The 23,106-nt window shown below is 39.8% G+C and overlaps 1 protein-coding gene across 1 annotated transcript; it reads left to right on the top strand.

The window, feature by feature from the left end:
• Positions 1 to 16,801: 16,801 nt before the first annotated feature.
• On the top strand, positions 16,802 to 22,457 carry LOC104216112 (enoyl-CoA hydratase 2, peroxisomal). The gene is made up of 11 exons (XM_009766086.2): positions 16,802 to 17,063; positions 17,160 to 17,182; positions 17,361 to 17,466; positions 17,894 to 17,964; positions 18,197 to 18,269; positions 18,869 to 18,908; positions 19,246 to 19,318; positions 19,394 to 19,544; positions 19,768 to 19,838; positions 21,873 to 22,046; positions 22,133 to 22,457. The coding sequence occupies exons 1-11, from the start codon at positions 17,001 to 17,003 to the stop codon at positions 22,218 to 22,220; spliced, it is 933 nt and encodes a 310-aa protein (XP_009764388.1). The 5' UTR covers positions 16,802 to 17,000; the 3' UTR covers positions 22,221 to 22,457.
• Positions 22,458 to 23,106: the final 649 nt, after the last annotated feature.

Genomic DNA, 23,106 nt, shown 5'->3' with positions numbered 1-23,106 from the left:
CCGAGCATGAAGAGATGATCAGAAGAGTCAAAAGCTTAGAGCAATTGTTCTAATATATGAAGGGGTTGGGAGGCCAAGTGAGTGTGGCCTATAAGGATTTGTGTCTGTTCCCAGATGTTCAGTTGCCAGCAGGGTTCAAAATGCCCAAGTTTGATTTGTACGATGGGCATGGCGATCCGGTAGCACACTTAAGAGGATTCTGTAGCAAGATGAGAGGAGCAGGTGGAAGAGACGAATTGCTGATGGCATATTTCAGCCAAAGTTTGAGTGGGTCGGCGCTAGAATAGTACACCAGACAAGATCATAGCAGGTGGTACACATGGGACGATTTGGCCCAAGCCTTCGCCTGTCATTTCCAGTATAATCTTGAAATCATCCCAGACCGTCTGTCACTGACGAAGATTGAGAAGAAGCCCGGTGAGAGTTTCCGAGAATATGGGTTCCGTTGGAGAGAGCAAGCAACGAGGGTTGACCCCCCGATGAAAGAGAGCGAGATGGTTGATTATTTCTTGCAGGCTTTGGAGCCTACTTATTTTGGTCATTTGGTGTTAGCAGTGGGCAAGTCCTTTAATGAAGTTGTGAAAATGGGAGGCATGGTTGAGGAGGGACTCCAGTCCAATAAGATTATGAGTTATTCAACAATCAAAGCAACCACTCAGGCCATTCAAAACGGTACTGGGGGTGTGCTCGAAAAGAAAAAGAAAGAGGATGTTGCAACGATCGAGTCGGCAGCTTGGGGTGGATCTAGGAACCTTCCACCATTCTACAACCAGCCTTGACCCTATCCCCAAACATACCCCCACACTCCATAGAGCCCACCATAACACTACTACCCACCGCCAGATCCCCATTTTTCTGTCTATCATGCACAAACCTATACCCAATCTCCCGCTCACGCGCAATGGTGTGCGCCAGCTCCACAGATTCCCTACCAAGCTCTACAAAATACCCATCCACCCCCAAAAGCCTACAAAAACCCTCCTGGAACAGGTTTTCGACCCAATCAATCCTTTAAGAATGAAAGGTTGCAGAAGTAGAAGACTTTCACTCCATTGGGAGAATCATATACCAGCCTATTCCACAGATTGAGACAATTGGGTATGTTGAATCCGATCGATGCCAAAATGTTGAATCCCCTTCCCAGAAATCTTGATCGCTCGGTGAATTGTGAGTATTGTTCAGGGGCCCTGGGCCATGACACAGAGAAATGGTGGAAACTAAAAACAGTTGTGCAAGAGCTTATTGATACTCATCGGATCGAGGTTCAGGCCCCAGGAACACCAAATATCAACCAGAATCTGCTACCAACTCACCATGATACCCATATGATTGAGTTGATACACAAGGGAGGGGAGGCTAAGAAACCCTCGCAGACAGTGATGATGATCCGCCCAGTGAAACCAGTTCAAAGGAAAAGGTAACCAGTGGGAAATCACTGGTCCAGTTGAAAGGGGTAGACAATAAGCCAGCTGTGGTAGCCAAGAAGGGGTCTTCAAGCACTGTTGTAGTGAAACCAGAGAAAGCTAAAGTGGTGGTATCAGGGGTTACAAGTAAACCTGTTGTGGTCGTGAAGGGTGCTCGCACAGAGCCTATTATTATAAAACCAGTAACTCAGCTTGCAGTGATCAACAGCAAGGCAGTCCCGTGGAATTATGAATGAATGACAGTAACTTACCAAGGGAAAGAGGTTAAAGAAGAAGTGTGTGAGACTCATGGTTTGACTCGATCGGGGAGATGCTTTGCCCCCGAAGAGTTGAGAAAAGCTAAGATCTCAAAAGATAATCCAGTGTTGGTGAAGAAAGCAGTGACTGAGGAAGAAGCATAAGAATTTTTTAGAAAGATGAAAGCGCAAGACTATTCCATTGTGGAATAGTTAAGGAAGACACCAGCTCAGGTCTCTCTCTTGTCATTATTGATCCATTCAGACAAACACCGCCGTGCTTTGATGAAGATCTTGAACGAGGCTCAAGTTCCTGACAGAATCTCAGTAAACCACTTGGAAAAGATATCTAACAAGATATTTGAGGTAAACCGAGTCACTTTTTCCGATGATGAGTTACCCGTGGAGGGTACCGAGCACAATAGAGCCCTCTATCTAACGGTGAAATGTGAAGACTCACTGGTTACTCGGGTACTGGTTGACACCGGGTCTAGCGCGAACATCTGTCCTCTCACCACATTGAACAAGCTGCAAGTGGAGGATGAAAGAATTCACAAGAACGGTATTTGCGTTTGGGGATTCGACGGTGGAGGGAAGGATTTAGTCGGGGACATAGTGCTTGAGCTCACAATAGGGCCAGTTGAATTTACTATGGCATTCAAGGTGCTCGATGTGGCTGTTTCATACAATATGTTGTTGGGACGACCCTGGATCCATGCTGCCAAAGCAGTTCCGTCTACTCTGCATCAAATGGTCAAGTTTGAATGGGATCGACAGGAAATTGTTGTACATGGCGAAGATAATTTGTGTGTGCCCAATGGTGCCATTGTGCCGGTCATAGAGGTTGACGATGTCAAGGGACCATGGGTTTATCAGGTTTCTGACATAGTATCGGTAGAGAAAATTTCGAAAGGAAAGTGCGTGCCAACTCCAAAGATGGTTGCGACATCAGTCATGGTAGTTGTCGAAATGTTGAAAAACGGTTTCGTATCGAGCAAGGGTTTGGGTACATCTCTGCAAGGTATTGTGTAGCCAGTCTCCATTCCAAGGAATCTAGATACTTTTGGTCTAGGGTTCAACCCTACCGTTTCAGACATGAGAAGAGCTAGGAAAATGAAAAAGAAAGCATGGGCATTGCCAAAGCCAGTCCCGCATCTATCTAGGTCATTCGTCAGGCCGGGTACCAGAAAGCAACTATTGTCAAGGATCCCTGGACCACTGATTGGAGCTGATGGAGATTTGGAGAAAGGGTTCGAAAGGTTATTTGCCGAGGTCAACATGGTTCAGGCTGGGGAACGGTCCAGCAAGGCAGATGTGCAATTTGTGGGACCACGTGCAAAAGTCAACAACTGGGAATCTACTCCTCTTCCTATCTGGAAGGAGTTTTGGTAGTGGGTTTTGATTTTCTTTTAGTTGTCTGGATTATTCCAGGGTCTGTAATTCAGATATTATGTTCCGTCCAGTTGGATGTGTTAAAACCCTACTATCTTTATATTCAATGAAATGCAATTGTTCATTTTCCTTCATTTCTTCTAATTCTATTTTTGTTTTCTTCTTTTGTACAGTTCTTTTTATGCTGGTATCAATGACATGATATGCATGAGGAATCTTCAGCCCAGTTTTAAAAGCCAATCTAACTCTGAAGTAATAATACAAGAAATTGAGTGTGATGACGAGTTGGAATTTGATGATGATGAGGCCTATGAAGAAATTAGTAAGGAACTAAGTCATTTTGAGGAAAAGCCCAAACCTAATTTGAACGATACAGAAGCAGTTAATCTAGGGGACCAAGAAAATGTCCGTGAAACTAAAATAAGTGTCCATCTGGAACCATAACTCAGGGAGGAGATAATGAAAGCACTGTTCGAATACAAAGACATTTTTGCATGGTCCTATGACGACATGCCGGGTCTAAGCACTGATTTAGTGGTTCACAAGTTGCTCACTGATCCGGCATTCCCTCCTGTCAAACAGAAGCTGAGAAAGTTCAAAACGGATATGAGTGTAAAGATCAAAGAAGAGGTCACCAAGCAGTTCGATGTGAAAGTTATTCAGGTCACACGGTATCCTACCTGGTTAGCCAATGTTGTGCCTGTGCCAAAGAAGGATGGCAAGACCAGGGTGTGCGTTGATTATCGGGATCTCAACAAAGCAAGTCCGAAGGATAATTTTCCCCTGCCAAACATCTATATATTGATTGACAATTGTGCCAAACATGAGATTGGTTCTTTTATGGATTGTTATGCGGGTTATCATCAGATCTTAATGGACGAGGAATATGCTAAAAAGACGGCATTCATCACGTCGTGGGGAACGTACTATTATCGGGTCATGCCATTCGACTTGAAAAATGTTGGGGAAACTTATATGAGGGCAATGACAACAATATTCCATGATATGATACACCAGGAAATCGAGGTGTATGTGGATGATGTGATCGTGAAGTCTAGGAAGCAGTCTGACCATGTTAGGGATCTGAAGAAGTTCTTCTGAAGGCTTCGCAGGTACAATCTCAAGCTTAATCCTGCAAAGTGTGCTTTTGGGGTGCCATATGGAAAGTTGTTGGGGTTCGTAGTCAGCCGCCGGGGTATTGAATTGGACCCATCAAAAATCAAGGCCATCCAGGAATTGCCACCTCCGAAGAACAAGACCGAGGTGATGAGTTTGTTGGGGAGATTGAATTATATCAGCAGGTTCATCGCTCAGCTCACGACAACTTGTGAGCCCATCTTCAATCTGTTAAAGAAAGACACTGCGATCAGGTGGACAGATAAATGTCAGGAGGCGTTTGATAGGATAAAGGGGTATTTGTCAAATCCACCCGTGTTGGTCCAGCCAGAACTAGGGCGACCTTTGATTCTATATTTGACGGTATTGGACAATTCATTCGACTATATATTGGGTCAACATGATATCACTGGTAGGAAGGAGCAGGTCATATATTATCTCAGCAAGAAATTCACACCGTACGAGGTCAAGTACACTCAGCTCGAGAGGACATGTTGCGCCCTAACCTGGGTGGCGCAGAAACTGAAACATTATTTGTCAGCTTACACTACCTATCTCATATCTCACTTGGATCCATTGAAGTATATCTTTCAGAATCCTATGCCCACAGGGAGGCTTGCAAAGTGGCAGATCCTGCTCACAGAGTTTGACATTGTCTATGTGACCCGAACTACAATGAAAGCACAGGCCTTGGCGGATCATTTGGCCGAGAACCCGGTTGATGAAGATTATGAACCTTTAAAAACTTATTTCCCTGATAAAGAGGTGATGCACATTGATGAGTTAGAACAAGTCGAGAAGCCTGGATGGAAACTTTTCTTTGATGGAGCCGCAAACATGAAGGGCGTGGGGATATGAGCAGTACTTATTTCTAAAACAGGGCAGCATTACCCTGTTATGGCTCAACTTCGTTTTTACTATACCAACAACATGGCTGAGTACGAGCCATGTGTTTTATGGTTGAGGTTAGTTGTGGATATGGGTGTCCAGGAAGTCTTGGTCTTGGGTGACTCGGACCCCCTGGTGCACCAAATTTAGGGAGAATGGGAAATGCGGGATTTGAAACTCATACCGTATAGACAGTGTTTGCATAATCTTTGTCAACGATTTTAGTCAATAAAGTTCAGGTATATCCCAAGAATACATAATGAAGTCATCGATGCTTTGGCCACTCTGGCGTCAATGTTACATCATCCAGATAAGGCTTATATGGACCCTTTGCAAATTCAGGTCCGTGATCAGCATGCTTACTGTAATATGGTAGAAGAAGAACTTGATGGGGAATCATGGTTCCATGATATCAAAGAATACCTCTGGATGGGGGTATATCCGGTACAGGCCATAGGTGATCAGAAAAGAACAATTCGACAATTGGCAAGCGGATTTTTCTTCAGCGGAGGGGTGTTATACAAAAGAACTCCAGATCTTTGATTGTTAAGATGCATATATGCAAGACATGCCACAGTAATCATGACTGAGGTACACTCCGGAGTTTGTGGACCGCATATGAGTGGGTACATTCTAGCAAAGAAGATTCTCTGAGAAGGTTATTACTGGCTCACTATGGAGCGAGATTGCATCAGTTTTGTGCGCAAGTGCCATCAATGCTAGGTACACAGAGATTTGATTCACTCCCCACCATCTAAGTTTCATACAATGTCGGCACCATGGCCCTTTGTTGCCTGGGGCATGGATGTCATTAGGCCAATCGAGCTAGCAGCATCAAACGGACACAGGTTTATTCTGGTAGCCATTGATTATTTCACCAAGTGGGTTGATGTGAAAACTTTCAAATCTATGACCAAGAAAGGAGTTGTCGATTTTGTGCATTCAAATATCATTTGTCGGTTCGGGATTCTGAAGGTAATCATCACAGAAAATGGTGCCAATCTCAACAGTCATCTGATGACAGAGACATGTCAGCAGTTTAAGATTATACATCGCAATTCCTCCCCATATCACCCTAAGGCGAATGGAGCAGTCGAGGCAGCCAACAAGAATATAAAGAAAATACTTCGAAAAATGGTGGAAGGTTCTAGGCAGTGGCATGAAAAGCTGTCGTTTGCATTGCTGGGTTATCGCACTACTGTCTGTACTTCAGTAAGGGTCACTCCTTTTTGTTGGTGTATGGCACGGAGGCAGTAATACCCGCAGAAATTGAAATTTCATCCCTTCGAATTGTTGCTGAGGCAAAATTTGATCACGTTGAATGGGTCAAAACTCGCTTGGAGCAGTTAAGTCTGATTGATGAAAAGAGATTGGCGGCAGTATGTCATGACCAATTGTACCAACAGAGAATGGCAAGATCATATAACAAGAAGGTACGTCCACGGAAGTTCGAAGCAGGGCAACTAGTATTGTGACATATCTTGCCTCATCAGGCTGAAGCAAAAGGAAAGTTAGCCCCAAACTGGTAGGGGCCATTTGTTGTAACTAGAGTGTTGTCCAATGGCGCGTTATATTTGACATATGTAGAAGGGAAATGTGTAGAAATGGCTATCAATTCTGATGCAGTCAAAAAATACTATGTATGATTTCTTGCTTTGATTGTACTTGTTTGTATTTGGCATATTTTGAAGATTGAAATGACGAAGACGTTTTGTTCTGCTATCTAAACACTTTATCCATTGTCGCCCTTTTTTAGCCTTATTTATTTTCTTTCATACCCCTCTTTCGGAATCAGTAGCGAATATCAGAAACATAAGCATGAAAGATAAGAAAGGGAAGAAAGAAAAAGAGAAAGAAAAGGAAAGAGAAAGAAAGAAAGAAAAAGAGAAAAGAAAAGAAAAAAAGAAAAGAGAAAAGAAGAAGAAAAACAATAAAAGGGAAAAGAGAAAAGCAAAAGAGAAAAAGAGAGAAGAAAGAGAAAAGAAAAAACACAACAACAAAGTAATTTCTATGATATGAACTACGTTCGACCTGATTCCTTTTAAGGATACGTAGGCAGCCTCACGGTTCGGTCCCATCAAAACAAAATTCCAAAAGTTCCCAAGCAAGAAACTGGGGTAGAAGTTGTGGTTGTTGTAAGAAATATGATTCCGAAAGTTGTAATTTTAAACCCATGTGAATTCTTTTGAGCCTTTGATATCCTTTCTTTTTAACCCTATCCAAAAGCCCACGTTACGGTCTAAAGAAAGACCTTCCGATCAGTCTTCGAGAGATGCAAAGTCAAGCAGGAAAAGGTAATTCATGTTAGGGGCAACACTCTGGTTCAAGCAGAAAAAAAAGAGAGAGTCTTATTGGTGAAAACCTTCACAGGCACCGTAAGGCGATGGAAGTTGAGAGAAGTAAAAATGAGAGAGTCTTATTGGTGAAAACCTTCACAGGCATCGTAAGGCGACGAGAGTTGAGAAAACTAAAAATGAGAGAGTCTTAGCGGTGAAAACCCTCACGGGCACCTTGAGGCGAAAGTGGGTTGAAAAACCAACAAGTGAGAAAGGTCTGTTGGTGGGAAAACTGTTTCAAGGCACCGCAGGATGAACAAGGTCGAGGTTTGGGTAAAGTAATCAAGTCATGGAAATTTCGAGGCAACAGAGTACGGTAACGGAAAGTCGATTGGTTGGACAGATTGGGTCGATTAATCCGAAATACATGTCATGATCATTGGTACCAGCTGTTCCACTCAGATAAGTTTCCTTTTCTTTTCCTTTTGTAGCAATCATCTGGTTTTGGATTCTTCTTATCCTTAACCCGCAAAGTCATTGCATTTCATTTCTTTTGGGTTTATCTGCTAAGATGTTTCAATGTCAGTTTTGTTCAAAACAAGTCAAAACTCACTACCAACTTCCAAAATCGCAAAGCACATCGTGGTCGGAGCATACTAAGGATAACACGATGTAAGGGGAGGGTACAAGGAATCACCGGAAATCTCATTGTTGGAAGGGACTGGTAATGTCATGAGGGATGCAAAGGTTCAGATAAAGGGGTCAGAGGCATAACAACAGCACGGGTATAGAACACTCGGTTCGTTAAAGGTCATGAGGTTTGAAAGTCAGTTAGAAAGTCAAAGCGGTTCAGGGCCAGTTCGGGGAAGCCAGTCAGAACAAAACAATGCAGCGGAAAGATCTTCAGTAAGAATGCCATCAGCTAACCACCATTTTAAACGGACAAAATTTTCTTTGATTGAAACAGGGGCAGGAAATTTTGGTTGTTTCGGAGAAACTCTCCGTGGAGAAAGGCAGGCACCAAATAGGTTTGTTTTGATTTTCAGGACCCTCCTGGAAAATGGGACCTAGTTTAAATTTCAGAAATAGCATAATCTAGCATAAATGTATCCCAAACGAATATAAGTTGGCTTAGAAGTTTGCATGTCCGAGATAGGATTCAGTTAGGAGTTTCCAGGACTCTCCTGAATAATAGGACTTAGCTTTAAAATTTTGATTAGATAACAACATTTAGCGTAAACTCTGTTGTAGGGTATTATAATTCAGGCATGAAAGTTGTCACCCTTAAGATAAAATTTGACCTTTGATTTTCAGGACCCTCCTGGATAATGGGGAGTAGTTTAAAGATTCTCTTAGATAGCAAGATTTAGCAGAAGTCACACATGTAGAAGATATAACTTAGATTTAAAATTGTCGTTGTCAAGACCCCCCTGCATAATGGTACCTAGCTTTCAAATTCTTAGTAATATTTGGTAATACGATTCAGTTTAACACTCACATATGTGCCCAGTTACCAAACTGGGGCAGAAAAATTTTCTTTGTTTTTGTCTATTTTATTGAAGTCAGAAGCCCTCCTGGAGAGCAGGGAATACACTTCAAGTTGAAGCCAGGAGCCCGCCTGGAGAGTAGGGAATACATTTCAAGTTTAAGTCAGGAGCCCGCCTGGAGAGCAGGTAATACTTTCAAGCGTAGCAGTCAGGAGCCCGCCTGGAGAACAAGGGAGTACAATTTAAAGTTTTAGTTTTCAAATTCTTTGCTTTGTTTATTTTGAAGTCAGGAGCCCGCCTGGAGAGCAGGGAATACATTTCAAGTTGAAGTCAGGAGCCCGCCTGGAAAGCAGGGAATACTTTCAAGTCAGTAATCAGGAGCCCGCCTGGAGAACAAGGGAGTACAATTTATGTTTGAGCTTTCAAATCCTTTGTTTTGTCTATGTCGAAGTCAGGATCCCGCCTAGAGAACAAGGGAATACATTTCAAGTCAGCAGTCAAGAGCCCGCCTAGAGAGCAGGGAATACATATCAAGTTCAGCAATCAGGCACCCACCTGAAGAAGGGGAAAACATCTCAGTTTACAATTCAAGGTGGCAACAAACGGATGTCTCCGAAAGAATGGAGAACAACAAGGCAACAAAAAGCACAATATCAAGTTTGAAGATATAGATAGGACTTTTGTAATCCATCGATCATAGTCTAGTATAGCTTCTTGTTTTATTTTGACATGGTGTAATAAGGAGGTTCAGTAAGCAGCAGCAGCAATAGTGAAATCACAGCTTCATGGTAGTCCCAGCTACCAAAACTTCCTGAACTACACTGACCTGATTCCTTTTTAGCCAAGGATATGTAGGCAACCTCAGAGGCGGGGTGCGGTCAAATCTTTCAAAAATGCTTCCCACGGAGTATTCAAACGGGCAAAAATCGCTCGTATTCGCTCACTTTATCTTTGCACGAAAACTCTTCGTGTTTCCGAACAAAGAGGGGCAGTTGTGAGCACGTGATGTTTGCCCTACATGAAATACTCCCATAAATTCAAAGCAAAGTAATTTCGTTTCATTATTTGCAATTTTGTGGATCTTGTGGCATTTGCTGTTAATTATTTGCATTTTTGTCTGTGCATTTCGTTTGTTAATTAATGAAAATATACAAAATATGCTGCATTTGCATTTAGGATTTAATTTTTTGCATGTTTGAAATAATTAGTAATTTAGTGTCTTATAAAAATGGAAAAATCACAAAAAAATAGTTTGTTTTTGCATTTTAATTTTAATTTCTCAAATTTTGTTAGCTTTCTTTAATTTGGTATTTAATTAGTTATAGTAATTATTTTTAGACTTTAATTAGTTTAATTTGATAGGATAATATTAGTTTTAATAACTAATTTAGGATTTATTTCTAATTTTGAAAAGAAAAGAAATTTGGAAATTGAAAAAGAGAAAAGATTCAAAAAAACAAAGGGAAATTCAGATTTGGGCCATTTAACTAAACCCCCTTCAACCCAATTGCCCCCAGATTTGTACAATTCCAGCCCAAACCCGCCTCTACCCGGTCCGGATCACCCTTCAAGCAAAACGACGTCGTTTCGACCAGTGTCAATCTAAGTCGTTGATCCCCACTTGATCGAACGGCTCGGAACTGAAGCTTGGGGAGTATTTATATGTCCAAATCCGTTCCCCCCCCCTCAAAACCCATCTGCTCAGCACCCCACAAGGACACCCAGACCTAACCCTAACAGAGCCGCCTCAAAACTCCACCGCCTCCCCCGGCGGCGCCACCGTGAACCGCCACCAAACTTACACCAAACACCCCCCTTCCTTCTCCTCTCTCTGAATCTACAAGTCCCCGCCCTCGAATCAACCCAGAATGGCTCGAATCTGGCTTTGAAATAAAACCCTAGATGAGCCTCCCCCCAAATCCCCGGCCTCTAGTGGCGACGCCTACCCCGACCCTACCCAAAATCACACCCTATAACACCCCACTCCCCTTTTTCTAAATCCCGGACTGATTTCCTTCAAATCTGCCCAGAACTTCTTGAATCTTGGGGTGTGCTGAAGGTTTTAGACCGTAACAAACTTTATTTGTGTATTTTCACATGAAAATACACGATTAAGGGCTATTCCGGTCAGAAATTTGAAAAGCCCTGCAAAGTTTGTGGAATCGGCTTTCTGGTTGATGTTCAGGTATCCTCTTTGTCCGTTTATTTAGTTGTTTATATTTTTATTCTTTGTTTCTGCTTCATCTCCGCTTCTGGGTTTTGTCATGCATGCATGATTAGTTCAGGGTCCTTTCTTAATTAGTCTAGCAGTTCAGTTAATTCCCTCTATTTTGTGTCAGATAGTAGTAATTTAGTTAGGGTCTTAGTTTTAAGAAATTGGGCTTTGGTCTGTTGTTGATTTGTCCCGCAAATGTAGCCCATTTAATTTGGTCTATATCCTTGGGTCAATTTGACCCGTTTGGATTTCTGAAGTAAATATCAGAGGTCTGAGGGGTAAACATGCCATGTAGCACTGGTTGGATCATGGACTTTGGCCTTTGATTAAGTTCGAACTCATGTTAGTAAGACCTTAAGTTTTGTAATTGCTAATTTCACGCTGGTTTGTTATGGATTTTGGTTAGTTTTTGGCTGTGCGTTACTGGGATTCTTTGGTGTAGATGTACGTTTAAGTTCACCGTGAAATGAGCAATTGTTAGTTTGGTTTTACTTCAGCAAGATTGGTTTGATTTGTTCTTTTTATTTTGTAATCTTCAGGCCTTATTTTAAGTTAATTTGGAGGCCTGGAAATAAGCTGTCTACTGTTAGTTATTTAAATCAGACCTTCAAACTATCATTGCTAAACTACATATAATCATCCATTAAGTAATCGAAGGCTGATTTTAAAGGTCGATTGAATAAGTAAGGGTGTCCCGTTGTTAGCCATTTGGACTCACGTTGTACCCAATGATATTTTTTAGACGTTGCTGGTGTGCCTCAGGGACTCGACCTGGAATCCCCCTTTCCGCTGACGCCCAATCTCCCCAAAGACTTGGGCTCACGTTTGGGCCCAAATTGAGTGGCCCTTTATTCATTAAGCCATCAGCTCATTTGGAGTTGGGTTAAACCCATTTGCTTAAATAACCGACCCTATCTTGTAAGCCTTTAGATAAACCTTTGACTACACTTGGCATTTTGATTAATTAGGCTCTTATCAATAATTGGGGCGAGTCATCTCTTATAACACAAGTAGTATATGGCCCTCATGGATTAGTTTAAAAATCGTTTGGCTAGAATAATTCGAAGTGTGCCATGTCGTACAAAAATGACAATCGCATGGCCCTTGTTTAATTAATTTTGATTTAATCCTTAAGAGTTCGAGGTGTGCCATTTATTGAAATTTCCATGGCCCTCGCAAAGCTGAAACGCGTAGTTGCTTTAGGCGCGTATTTTAATAATATTATCTTCCTAAATTCGGGTGCGCATTTCATGTGACCCAAATCCAAATCCTAAAACGTTGAATAAAATGTGTTTCGGATTGCAGGTGCATTTCATATGGCACGATCCAAAGGCATATTTTAAGCGACGTTCAATCTTCTTTAAAAATCAATTAAAAGCGGTTAAAGGTTGAAAATGCACATAGGTTTAAAAGTGTTTTAAAATCAGATAATAGGCCATTTATAACAGTTGAGCGACCGTGCTAGAACCACGGAACTCGGGAATGCCTAACACCTTCTCTCGGGTTAACAGAATTCCTTACTCGGATTTCTGATTCGCGGACTGTTAAACAGAGTCAAGCTTTTCCTCGATTCGGGATTCAATTGGTGACTTGGAACACCATAAATCTCTCAAGTGGCGACTCTGAATCTTTCAACAATAAATGCCGTTTCGATTGTCCTTTAATTGGAAAAACTCCGTTAGACCCTTTCCGGGGCTGTAAGGTAAAAAGGAGGTGTGACACCTCTCTTATAAAACCCTTATAGTAAAGGGTTGATTCTGGAAGAGTTCATGCTTGGAATCATAAGCTATCAAATGAAAGTATGCCCGAAGCTTTAACTAATTCAATGCAAAGAAAATGTATCTTGCATGACACTCGAAACAATGTTCTTCATTATTTATCAAAAGTGCCAAACTCAATGAAAAGTTTGGCATAATTACAAAATAAAAAAGGGTGGAGGACAACAAAAGGAAATAATCTAAGCATTATTTCCGTCGGAGCCCGGTCGGAGAGAGGCATCTACGTCCCCCCCTCCCCCCGGTGGAAGAGGGTGGATCAGCTGCCAGTTCGGAACCTAGACCTTCATCATCATTCACTTCAATTTCGTCCTCGATTCCCCATTCTTGGGACTGGTTCTCGAAGAGTCAATTGTAGTGGGCCAAGCAGGGAGACGCTCTCGAGTAGTTAGCTCCACTTCTCAGGCCTTGGCGATGTAATCATCAATAACAACAATGTCCATTTTGGCCTCTTCTAAGGTTTTTGTCATCATATGATACATAGCATACGTATTTTCCAATACGAGGGAATCCCCTTGGTACTGGAGCTTTGCCTTAAGTCTTTCAACCTCGGACTGAAGGCTATCCTTCTCGGAACTGATGGCACCAAGGCTAGAATCATGATCATTGGTTGTAGACAGATGAATCTGGTTTTGATCCATGATCTTCTTGAATCTCTTCTCCATTCTGACCAGATTCTCCTCGGGGGCATTGGCCTCTTTAGTTTTGGAGTTCAAGGTTGCATTCAAGTTATTCACATGTTCCTAAGAGGTAGACTCGCGCTCAGTAATAGCAAGTACACCATCTTGGAGTTCAACCCACTTAGCTTCTTGGAATTGTGTATGTATTTGAGTGGCTTCTTGGTTGTGGGCCATCACTTCTTGTTTGCATTGCTACAACCGGGCCTCAAGCTCTCCCTCCTCAGTAGCTTTTGCCTCCAACATTAGGAGGCGCGCAGCAAGTTGATCCCTTTCGGTCGACAGTTGATCCCGCTCGGAGGCGAGTCCTTCCTTATCAAGGATCAATTTTCGCAGGCCCTCGGAAGCAAGAAAGTTGGCATATAAAAAAGAATACCAAGCTTAGAAATCTGTTACAATAGAATAGAGAACAAATGATAAGAAAGAAAGTATAGTACCGCTACCGGATTATACGTAGCATTATTAAACAAACACTCCCCCGAAAGGGAGCGCATTTTCTTCTTATCCTTCTCTGAAGACAACAGGGGGTGCTGATGGTGGAGAAGACACAGTGGGTGCTGGTGGAGAAGGTGCAGTTGGTGTAGAGGGGCGTGAAGTTGTTGGCATTGAAAGTTGCAAAGTAGCTGTAGTAGGAGCAACGCTGATTATTGGGTGCCTAGTGTTCGAAGGTAGAAGAGGCCTAGGGTCTGAGCTCCTTGGACCGGAGACCGCAACGGGAGTTGGAAAGTGAGAATCAGGATCCTCCACTATTTCCATCTCGCCCCAAAGTGTTTGGAGATCATCTGCGGTCAAGTTTTGAATCTATCCTGGCGGAACATCCGGTTGAACTAATGAATTTATCTTTATTCTTTGGAGAGGAGCCACTTCATCACTGGCTTCTATGTCTTCCACAACAACCATTGTGGTCGGATCGGTTATTATGGTCTTTATTTTGTTATTTTTAGCTCCAACTAAGAAAGAACATCATTTTTTGGTTGTTTGTTCTCTGGTTGGGGGCTCCGAGAGGAAGCACCCTCACCGGAAGCAGATCCGAGGGTACTACTTCGAGCAAGGGCACTTTGTAGCACCCTCGCGACCTCCGCGGTCAGCCAAAATATAAACCTCGGGGCAGGTGACAGAGCCCTGCAGGAGTCCTGAATTAAGAAAAACATGGAGTTAGCAAAGTTACCTATGTTCATACAAAGACAAAAGGAAAAAGGATTTGGGTTACCATGGTTCTTAGTCTTCCACCCATATTTGGGGGCAATTTCTTTCCACCGACGGGATTCTGGTATTGTAATATCTAGAATCTTATGAACCTACTGGTCCAGGCCTTGAATCGTGGTGGTTTCCACCGGGTAGATGAAACAAATGAAATGAAGAGATCAACAATAACGAAAAACAAGCTTTTTACGAAGAAAGGAGATGAATCAAAAACTTACGTAAACGATTCCATGATTCAGGAAAAGACAGAGTTGTGGCCTGGGTGATATCCTTGTTGGCAATGATGACAAATCGCTCCTTTCACGCACGATCATTGTCATTTTTTCCACAACAATGCAAATCGTGTGATGGTCACTCTTGCTGAAGTTTATTACTCCTCTACGAAAAATTTTGGGGGAGTAGAGATTCATCATATGTGCCAGGGTTAAGGTTTTTTCGGTCTTCGTGCATAGTTGGTATATGCAAGCCATTGTTCGCCATATAGATGGGTCTACTTGTGCCAAGCAGACCCCGTACGGTGAAAAAACTCCAAAACTATGGGGTCTAGCCCTTCACTCGTCCCCAAAGAAAAAGGACCCAAGGTGAAGGGATATGTATAGACATACGTAAAATCTTTCTTGGTGAAGGTAACCCTCTTTATCATATCCGGAGCAAAGATTTCATGATTTAGGCAGTTGCAGTCCTCCTTCACAACAAGAATACTGGAAGGGCGAATAGAAAAGGGGTACCTACTAATGACCCAAGTTTGTGCGGATGGAAGCTTCTCCTAGAAGTCATTGATGGTACCCAGGTGTTAGGGTATGATGGTGTTTACAATGGGAGGCTTGGAATCACCATCAACTTATTTGTCTTTGTTTCTCTTTGGGCTTCCACCGAAGAGAAGTCTAGAGTTTCTAAAAGATTCAGTAGAAGAAGCCATGACAGTAATATTTTTAGAGAAAGTTAGAGAAGATGAAAGTTTTCTAAGCAGGAAGAGGTTCAGTGCAGACAAAATGATAAACTAATAATAATTTTGGAAGTGAAAAGTGGTAAAATGATGAGTACAAGTAAAGATACAAACGACAAAAATCTTGGTCATGATTACCTCGAGAACCGGCGAAAATATTACTGAATTATGGGACAACACGTGTTCGAGATATTAAATGCGAGAAGACGTGCGTCCTTTCAAGCGTCAGAGACTGTTCAGGATATTTCCTGCTAAGAAAGGGATCTTCACCAACTTTCCGGTGACACAAAGATTTGTCACTGAAAAGCAGGAGGTTTATCTGTATAGAGTAAAATTGATTTATAATAAATGATCCAATGATAGCATGACACGTGGACCCAAAGACAGGTAAAAGGTGAATCAAATAGCAACCAATACCGGGAACAAGAGCTGCAATTGATATCGGGTAAACCCAGAGGGAGTATGGTCAACGGGAGCATATCAAATATTTGTCATCGGGTAGCATTCAATGAAGAATATTCTTTAACATTAAATGGGCACCCGTTGCAGAGAATATTTGCATTCATGGCATGCCATTACATATTCATCAATGACTCTTTTATTATCATTTAAGTAGGGTTTGATCCTAGAATCTTATTTCCCTAGGTATAGCTATATAGCAGGCTCAACAGCCATTGTAAGACACGAAATTCTTAGCAAAACATATGTTATATTCCATTTTCGCTCTCAATTAAATAACTTTATTTGCTCTTTCATATTATTCTCATTTCTGTCCTCGGAGACGTTGTTCTCGGAGCCAGGCTTGTCATCTTCTTCAAGTTTAATCGCTAAGTCTTACTTTTAATCCTATTTACTACCATTTTTGGATCAAATCAATTCGCTTGTTTATAAACCACGTAACAAATTCAACTGTACCATTTTAATCTATGTGGGAAAAGAGTCTTCATAATCATTAATCTGATAACAAGATTTTAATAATCTGATTCGATTAAAACTCTAAGTCTTAAAAAATAATTTTTTGTCTCAACTTATGTGAAACATTTTTCTTTATAATTTATACAACAAAGAAAAGATACAATACCTTTTATATTTAGACCCACTTATTTTTAAATTTTACATTTTACATATATGTATAATAAAACTTTGTTTTAAACCATTATCAATCCACTTCGATCTGCGTTCCAAACCCACGACCAATTTTTCATTTTTGTTTTTCCTGAAACGATTTCCTTAAGCTCTGCTAAAAGCAGCAACTTTTCTCTACAACTCAGTTCCCACCCAACGCAATTACAGCTTTTCCAAAATTGTACCTTGAAATTTGTCTTGTTGGAAGTTGAAGATTCTTCTGCTTTTCTCAAAGATTAAATGGCGGGCTCTGGAAGTTCTGAGTTCGATCCTGAACTAGTCATTTCCCACAAATTTCCTGAGGTTCATGATCCTTCTTCCTTTCTTTCTTAATTCTCGAATTAACTTGCTCAATTTCGCTTAATCCCATCACTAATTTTTGCTTACTGGTATTTGCAGAGTTTATATACTTACACTGAAAGGTACTGCAACATACTTGTAAAAGTAGGCTAATAGGGAGAAGTTACATGAAACCTTTATATCCATTTTGCTCAATTTATGTTTTTATTAATTTGTGCAAATGATTAGGCTTGAATTTTGCTAGTGTTCTTGACCTTTGTGGTTTTTGTTACCATGTTGCAATTGTTAATTGTGAAATAGGGATGCTGCTCTTTACGCTCTTGGCATAGGAGCATGTGCAAAGGATGCTATTGATGATAAAGAGCTTAAATATGTTTATCATCAAGATGGTCAAGAATTCATTCAGGTATTGTTGATTCTTAGGAAGTGATGAATTTTGGTTTAATTGAACTTGATGTATGTCAAGCCATAGTCCAATCTGCAGCTTAAATTATCTTCTTCTGTTGTATTTTCTACTGTTTGATTTGAATGATGGTAAAGGCAAACTTTTTATCTCTATAAAGGCTTAGGTACCCTTAACTGGGGGAATGTGTCCCTTGCTTACAGTATACTATGATTAGTAAACATCACAAGGTCATACTCGGAGTAATTGTTTATCTTTAACGACCTGACAGTGCTTGCATAGAAAAGAACAAGTTACACTCATTTTATTTTCCTAATAGTTTAATACTTAACTATACTATACAGGACTGCAAAGGTTGAAGAAATGCAATGGAATTCGTTGCTGTAATTGATTTGCCTTTTTCTTCACCTGTGGCCTTTTATCTTTTTAGGTCTTGCCAACTTTTGCTGCTTTGTTCTCTCTCGGATTTACTTCAGAAATGGAGCAGATTCCAGGCTTGCAGTAAGTAGAACACATACTTTTCTAGTTTTGGTTGGGGGCAGGGGGGTCGGTTCCTTTTCTCTGTGTTGCCAATCATCTCTAAAGATACGACACTGTTGCTTCTGTTTCTCCATATATTTGATCAAGTGCTAAAGTAAAATTGCTCGTTTATATGAGTGTAGAGTAGACATGCAATTGTTCTACACTGCCAAGATATTAGCTTAAGTGCATCATTTCTGCTTCGTTTTGCTAGATATGATCCACGTCTTCTACTGCACGGCCAACAATACGTTGAAATCTATAAGCCACTCCCTTCCCATGGCTGTGTAAGTGTCTGACTAGATGCCTCAACTTATCTAGCAAGAACATAATCTATCTCTTAAATTTGGGTGCAGAAGGTATTCAAGAATGAATGAAGATCAACAGTAATTTCGAAGTAATTTTTCCTCAGGAAACTAGTTGTAATCTGTAGTTGGACATATCAGTTTTACTTGCATAGATGTTCTGTCAATATAATACCAACATTCTAGTTACAAACCTCAAATCTCATATCTTTTACGTTTATTGTGCTTATACATATCTTATATTCACAGCTTTCCTGCCTAACTTTTGGATAGTGGCATTTGGTTCTTGTATATGTATATATACAGCACAGCTGATACATTTTCACTTAAATTTTTACATGTTTGGCTTTAGTTATTTCAATAAATCCTAGTCCTTTGACACGATGAAACATAGTTGAGGGAAGAGGAGCCTTCCCTTGGCACCACTTGAAACATGACTTAGTTTAGATTATTTTAAAGTTTTGGGTTGGAAGAATATGGTACCTTAGTGTTTATTAATAATCTTAATTTTATTTATCATCCTTTTTCCCCTTTCGTTTTTTAATCTAGAATAAGTTATTTCCTTGATGTTATTGTTGCAGATACTAAACAAAGTGAGTATTGCTGGATTGCATGATAAAGGTATGAGTATGAATAGCAAACAGAAATACTGCAGGAACTAGATAAGTTCGTACTTCAAATTAGAACATTTGAATAAAAATATAGACAGCTAAATGTGAAGGCATTAGAGTTAGAGGCAAATGGTTTATAGCAAGTCTACTGCTGGTGTGCAGAAACATTTCTCAATTAGGCAGTTGGTGGGAATGAGTTGAGTGGATATAATTTTGAAATTTTACTCTTTTTCTAGCTAAGGCATTTTGGAAATAGGTTAACAGAAATTAAAATGATAATGTCATTCTTTGAGATGCAGCAATGAAAAGAGAAGATATGTACGTGACGAGTTGTTGATTTATAACAGGTAAAGCAGCCATTCTTGAAATAGAAATTGTAAGTTACGAGAAAGAATCTGATGATCCACTATGCATGAACCGGTAAGTTTTAGTTTAACTGATATGCCTAGAGCTTTTATGCTAAAGCAAACAGTAAACACCACATATTAATTGCAGGTTGGCAATTTACTTGAGGGGTGCTGGTGGGTTCTCGAAGTCATCTCAGCCTTACTCTTACTCAAAAAATCCTAGTAATCAATCTGCCTTTCCTAAAATTCCCAAAAGTCAACCTTTTGCTGTTTTTGAAGAATGTACGCATGCATCACAGGTTGGTTACATGAGTTGCGTATTGTTTTTCATGTCGGTACTACACAAATTTAAGCATCAATATCTGTATCTTGAACGCTATGCTTGTATTTACTTGAGTTGTGTAGGACCATAAGTCTCAAAGGCATGTTAATTCTCATACTTACATCCTCTTTTGAGGGCTTGAAGATTTTGTCATACTTGTTTTCATTGGATTTTTGAACTTTCCTAATGTGGTGATGCAGGCCTTGCTGTATAGGCTATCTGGTGATTACAATCCATTGCATTCAGATCCAATGGTTGCAGGAATTGCAGGGTAATCTTCCATAAACAATGCAATTTAACTCTATCTATATAATGATAGTACTATATCTTATGAGTCACTTGTTCTACTCTTTGCCAATAACTTTTATATTCTGTTATCCTTGAGCTACTTAGCCAATGTTTGCCGGTATGTGATGCTTGTTAAAGTTGCATGATATTAGCAGGGGCGGCCCGACGAATTTTGTGGCCTAAAGCCAAACTTTATGAGGGCCTTAACTTTTTAATTTTTTTAATTATTTATTTAAAGTCTATTTTTTTACCTTTTCTTAGATACAAAGTTATTAATAATTTTCTTATAATTAATAACTCCTAATAAGTATTTCTCGATTGACAATATAGCTAATCAATTTAACCTTTCTTGTGACATTGTTGTTCATAGGTAAGATTTTATCAATTTTAATTTTGAAAAATTCTTTCCGCTGAAGCAACAGTAACATGAGTTATGAACATTATTCCATAAGCAATTTAGGCATTTGGAAAAGAATTAAATCTTTTTATTTGATTAAGTGTATCAATTAAACCGTTATCTTCTAATTGTACTATTTTTTTAATACTTTTAATTTAGAAAATAAATCTAGACCATCAATATCAAATTGATTATTATGTTTTAAGGAACATTCAAGATTAAGGCAATATATTTTTCAAATTTCCAACATCTAGTGATCTTAGTTTTTACTGCCAAATAGAAAACTAAAAATATTTTCATATGTTTTGAATTGTTTAAATTCATTGTGAAATGAAAAAATAGTCTTGTCTATTATGTATAAAAGTAATCAACTCTAAAGGACTCTTCGAAAGATTTTGAGATTTCATTATCAACATTCGCATCAAATTGTTACTTGCTATATATCACACGTTTCTTACAGAATTCGGGTTCGATATTCATTTCAAGTGCAATTTCCTTCGTAGAAATCATATCAGTTGCAAATTCTTCTTCTCTATATTTGTTTAAGAAAGAAATCAAAGTTTTTCACTTTACATAACTTTTTTTGAAAATTATACATAGTCTATTAGGTGTACCAAAAAAATGGGCCCCCCACACATATGGGGCCTAAAGCGGTTGCTTTATGGAAGGGCCGTCCCTGGATATTAGACGTGAACATCCCATTGTTTGCACGAAATAGAAAGGGCACTCACAAACTAGCGATATTGCTTCCTGAGTGAAGCATAACATGTGGGAAATTTTCGGGTTTTTCTATTATTGCCGCACTTTTAGAAAGAAATATTGCCAAACCTAAACAAGTTTTCTTAACTGGCACTATTCAATAAGTTGGTAAATTGTAAGAGAGGTAAGCATTTTTGCCCTTCGACTTGCCCATCTTAAGTGCTGATGCGGCAAGCCTAGCTGTGGACTATGTGAACAGAAAAAAAATGAAAAAATATAAGAATTTCGAACTGCACTAATTCATGATAATGTCGTTCTAAAATATCTTAGCCCTAAACAACAACCCCCACCCCCCCCAAAAAAAAAAACCCCACCCACACCCACCCCCTGACCCAATAACTATTTTTTATTACAACTGTAGAGAGTAGAAAAAAGGCATTCCTGACTCCTCCCCACCATCTGTTTGGGGACATACCCCTGAAAGATGAGTCCTTCGCCACTGAAATACATGTCGGAAAATAAGTGCAGAAACTAAAATTTTTTAAGAATTTGAAATCTGAACTTGGACATGATGCTTACACATGATGGTACATGGCTTAGTAATTTCAACAACCATAGTACTGTCCATCTCCTCATATTCATCCTTTTTAACAAGTGAGTTTATACAAATGCGCTTGGTTGGAATACTTTGTATAAATTTAAGGCCATACCCTGATCCAAAAAGGTGTTTTCTTTTGTTAGTTTTATGTTCAACTTGAAGCTTAATTAGTTCTTTTGTTCAGGACATCAGTTGAAGGAGTGATTTTGCTTCTGTAATTCTAGTTCTAGTTGAACAATATCAAGTTACAATCTTTTTTATCTGTTTTCATGCATTTACAATGTGTCAGTGCAATCTAATTTCTTTGGATGTACTTTGCCTAGATTTTCTCGTCCAATACTGCATGGGTTGTGCACGCTTGGATATGCAGTTAGGGCTATCATTAAATGTATTTGCGGAGGTGAACAGAACATGATCAAGAGCATATCTGGCAGATTTTTACTACATGTCTATCCAGGAGAGACTTTAATCACGGAAATGTGGTTGGCAGGGTTGAGGTTTGTTAAATTAGTACATCGTTTATTACGGGATTCAATATATTTATTGGGTGTTTGGTAGACTAAAAGACAGTTGGAATGTGCAGAGTTATATATCAAGTGAAGGTTAAGGATCGTAACAGGGCCGTGCTTTCTGGATTTGTGGATCTCGATCGTTTAAGTTCATCACTGTGAGTGTTCATGGTGCGCCCACAAGGAGAGAATGTTCTGTATGATAATATTGGTTTGTATTTTATGTCTATTACACAATCTGGATCTAATCATTTTAAGTTTATATCTTAGTTCTCATGGTACAGTCCTGTGGAGAGGGCTTCCTGTGCAATAATCTAAATTACCATTTCTTTTGCTAAATTTTGAACTAGCATTGAGTATTGACCTTAAATAACATTTGCCAAATGTGATGTTGGTAAACATCGGTCTATTCTAGTTGCTAGCATATTTTACTGTTAACTGAGATGTAGAAGTCCTAGGTTCCTTCTTTGGTGAATCTTTGGATCCAACTGACATGAAATCAAGGGGAATTTCTTGGAGCTTTTATGTAAAAACTTGTACTAGCTTTTACTCCACGAGGCAACGTTCTGGTGTGTAATACTTATCAGAGCAAAATCCTATACTATTGTGATTAGTCTTTTGAACTTTTGTGTATTGATAATACGAAGTGCATGAATTTTCTGCCTTTGTGTGAGGTACAAAGTAAAAATTTCCTCAACTAGAGTGGGGTTCACGAGAAGGCCATAAGGATTTTTCCGTAGCAAAAAGAAGAACAAAAGTTTGGGGCAAGGAACTCTCGGAATGCAAACCTTAAGATTCTCAAGTCCAAGTGCTTTCTTAATTACCTAAAGGTCTTTGATATTCATTTGGCGTAAATTTATAGATATGAGTTGATTTACAATGAAATAGAACCCTCTATTTATAGGGAGAGGGTGACTTAGCCACCAAGTAATAAACCCTAGAATCTCTCTAAATATAGACATTCACCATAAATAAAATACTATTTATAACACTCCCCCTTGAATGTCTATTCAACAGATAATGTGCCTCGTTAAAACCTTAACTAAAT

The sequence above is a fragment of the Nicotiana sylvestris genome, chromosome 10, assembly GCF_000393655.2.
Source record: "Nicotiana sylvestris chromosome 10, ASM39365v2, whole genome shotgun sequence".
In the NCBI taxonomy this organism is placed as follows: domain Eukaryota; kingdom Viridiplantae; phylum Streptophyta; class Magnoliopsida; order Solanales; family Solanaceae; genus Nicotiana; species Nicotiana sylvestris.
The sequence above is the reverse complement of the archived record's forward strand: the minus strand, read 5'-3'. Positions and strand labels throughout refer to the sequence as shown.

Bases quoted from the DNA above. Each gene is read 5' to 3' on its own strand.
- LOC104216112 (XM_009766086.2), top strand. From the start codon at position 17,001: ATGGCGGGCTCTGGAAGTTCTGAGTTCGATCCTGAACTAGTCATTTCC. The intron at 17,467-17,893 runs GTATTGTTGATT...TTATCTTTTTAG, and splicing joins ATGGTCAAGAATTCATTCAG to GTCTTGCCAACTTTTGCTGC. The intron at 19,545-19,767 runs GTTGGTTACATG...GTGGTGATGCAG, and splicing joins AATGTACGCATGCATCACAG to GCCTTGCTGTATAGGCTATC.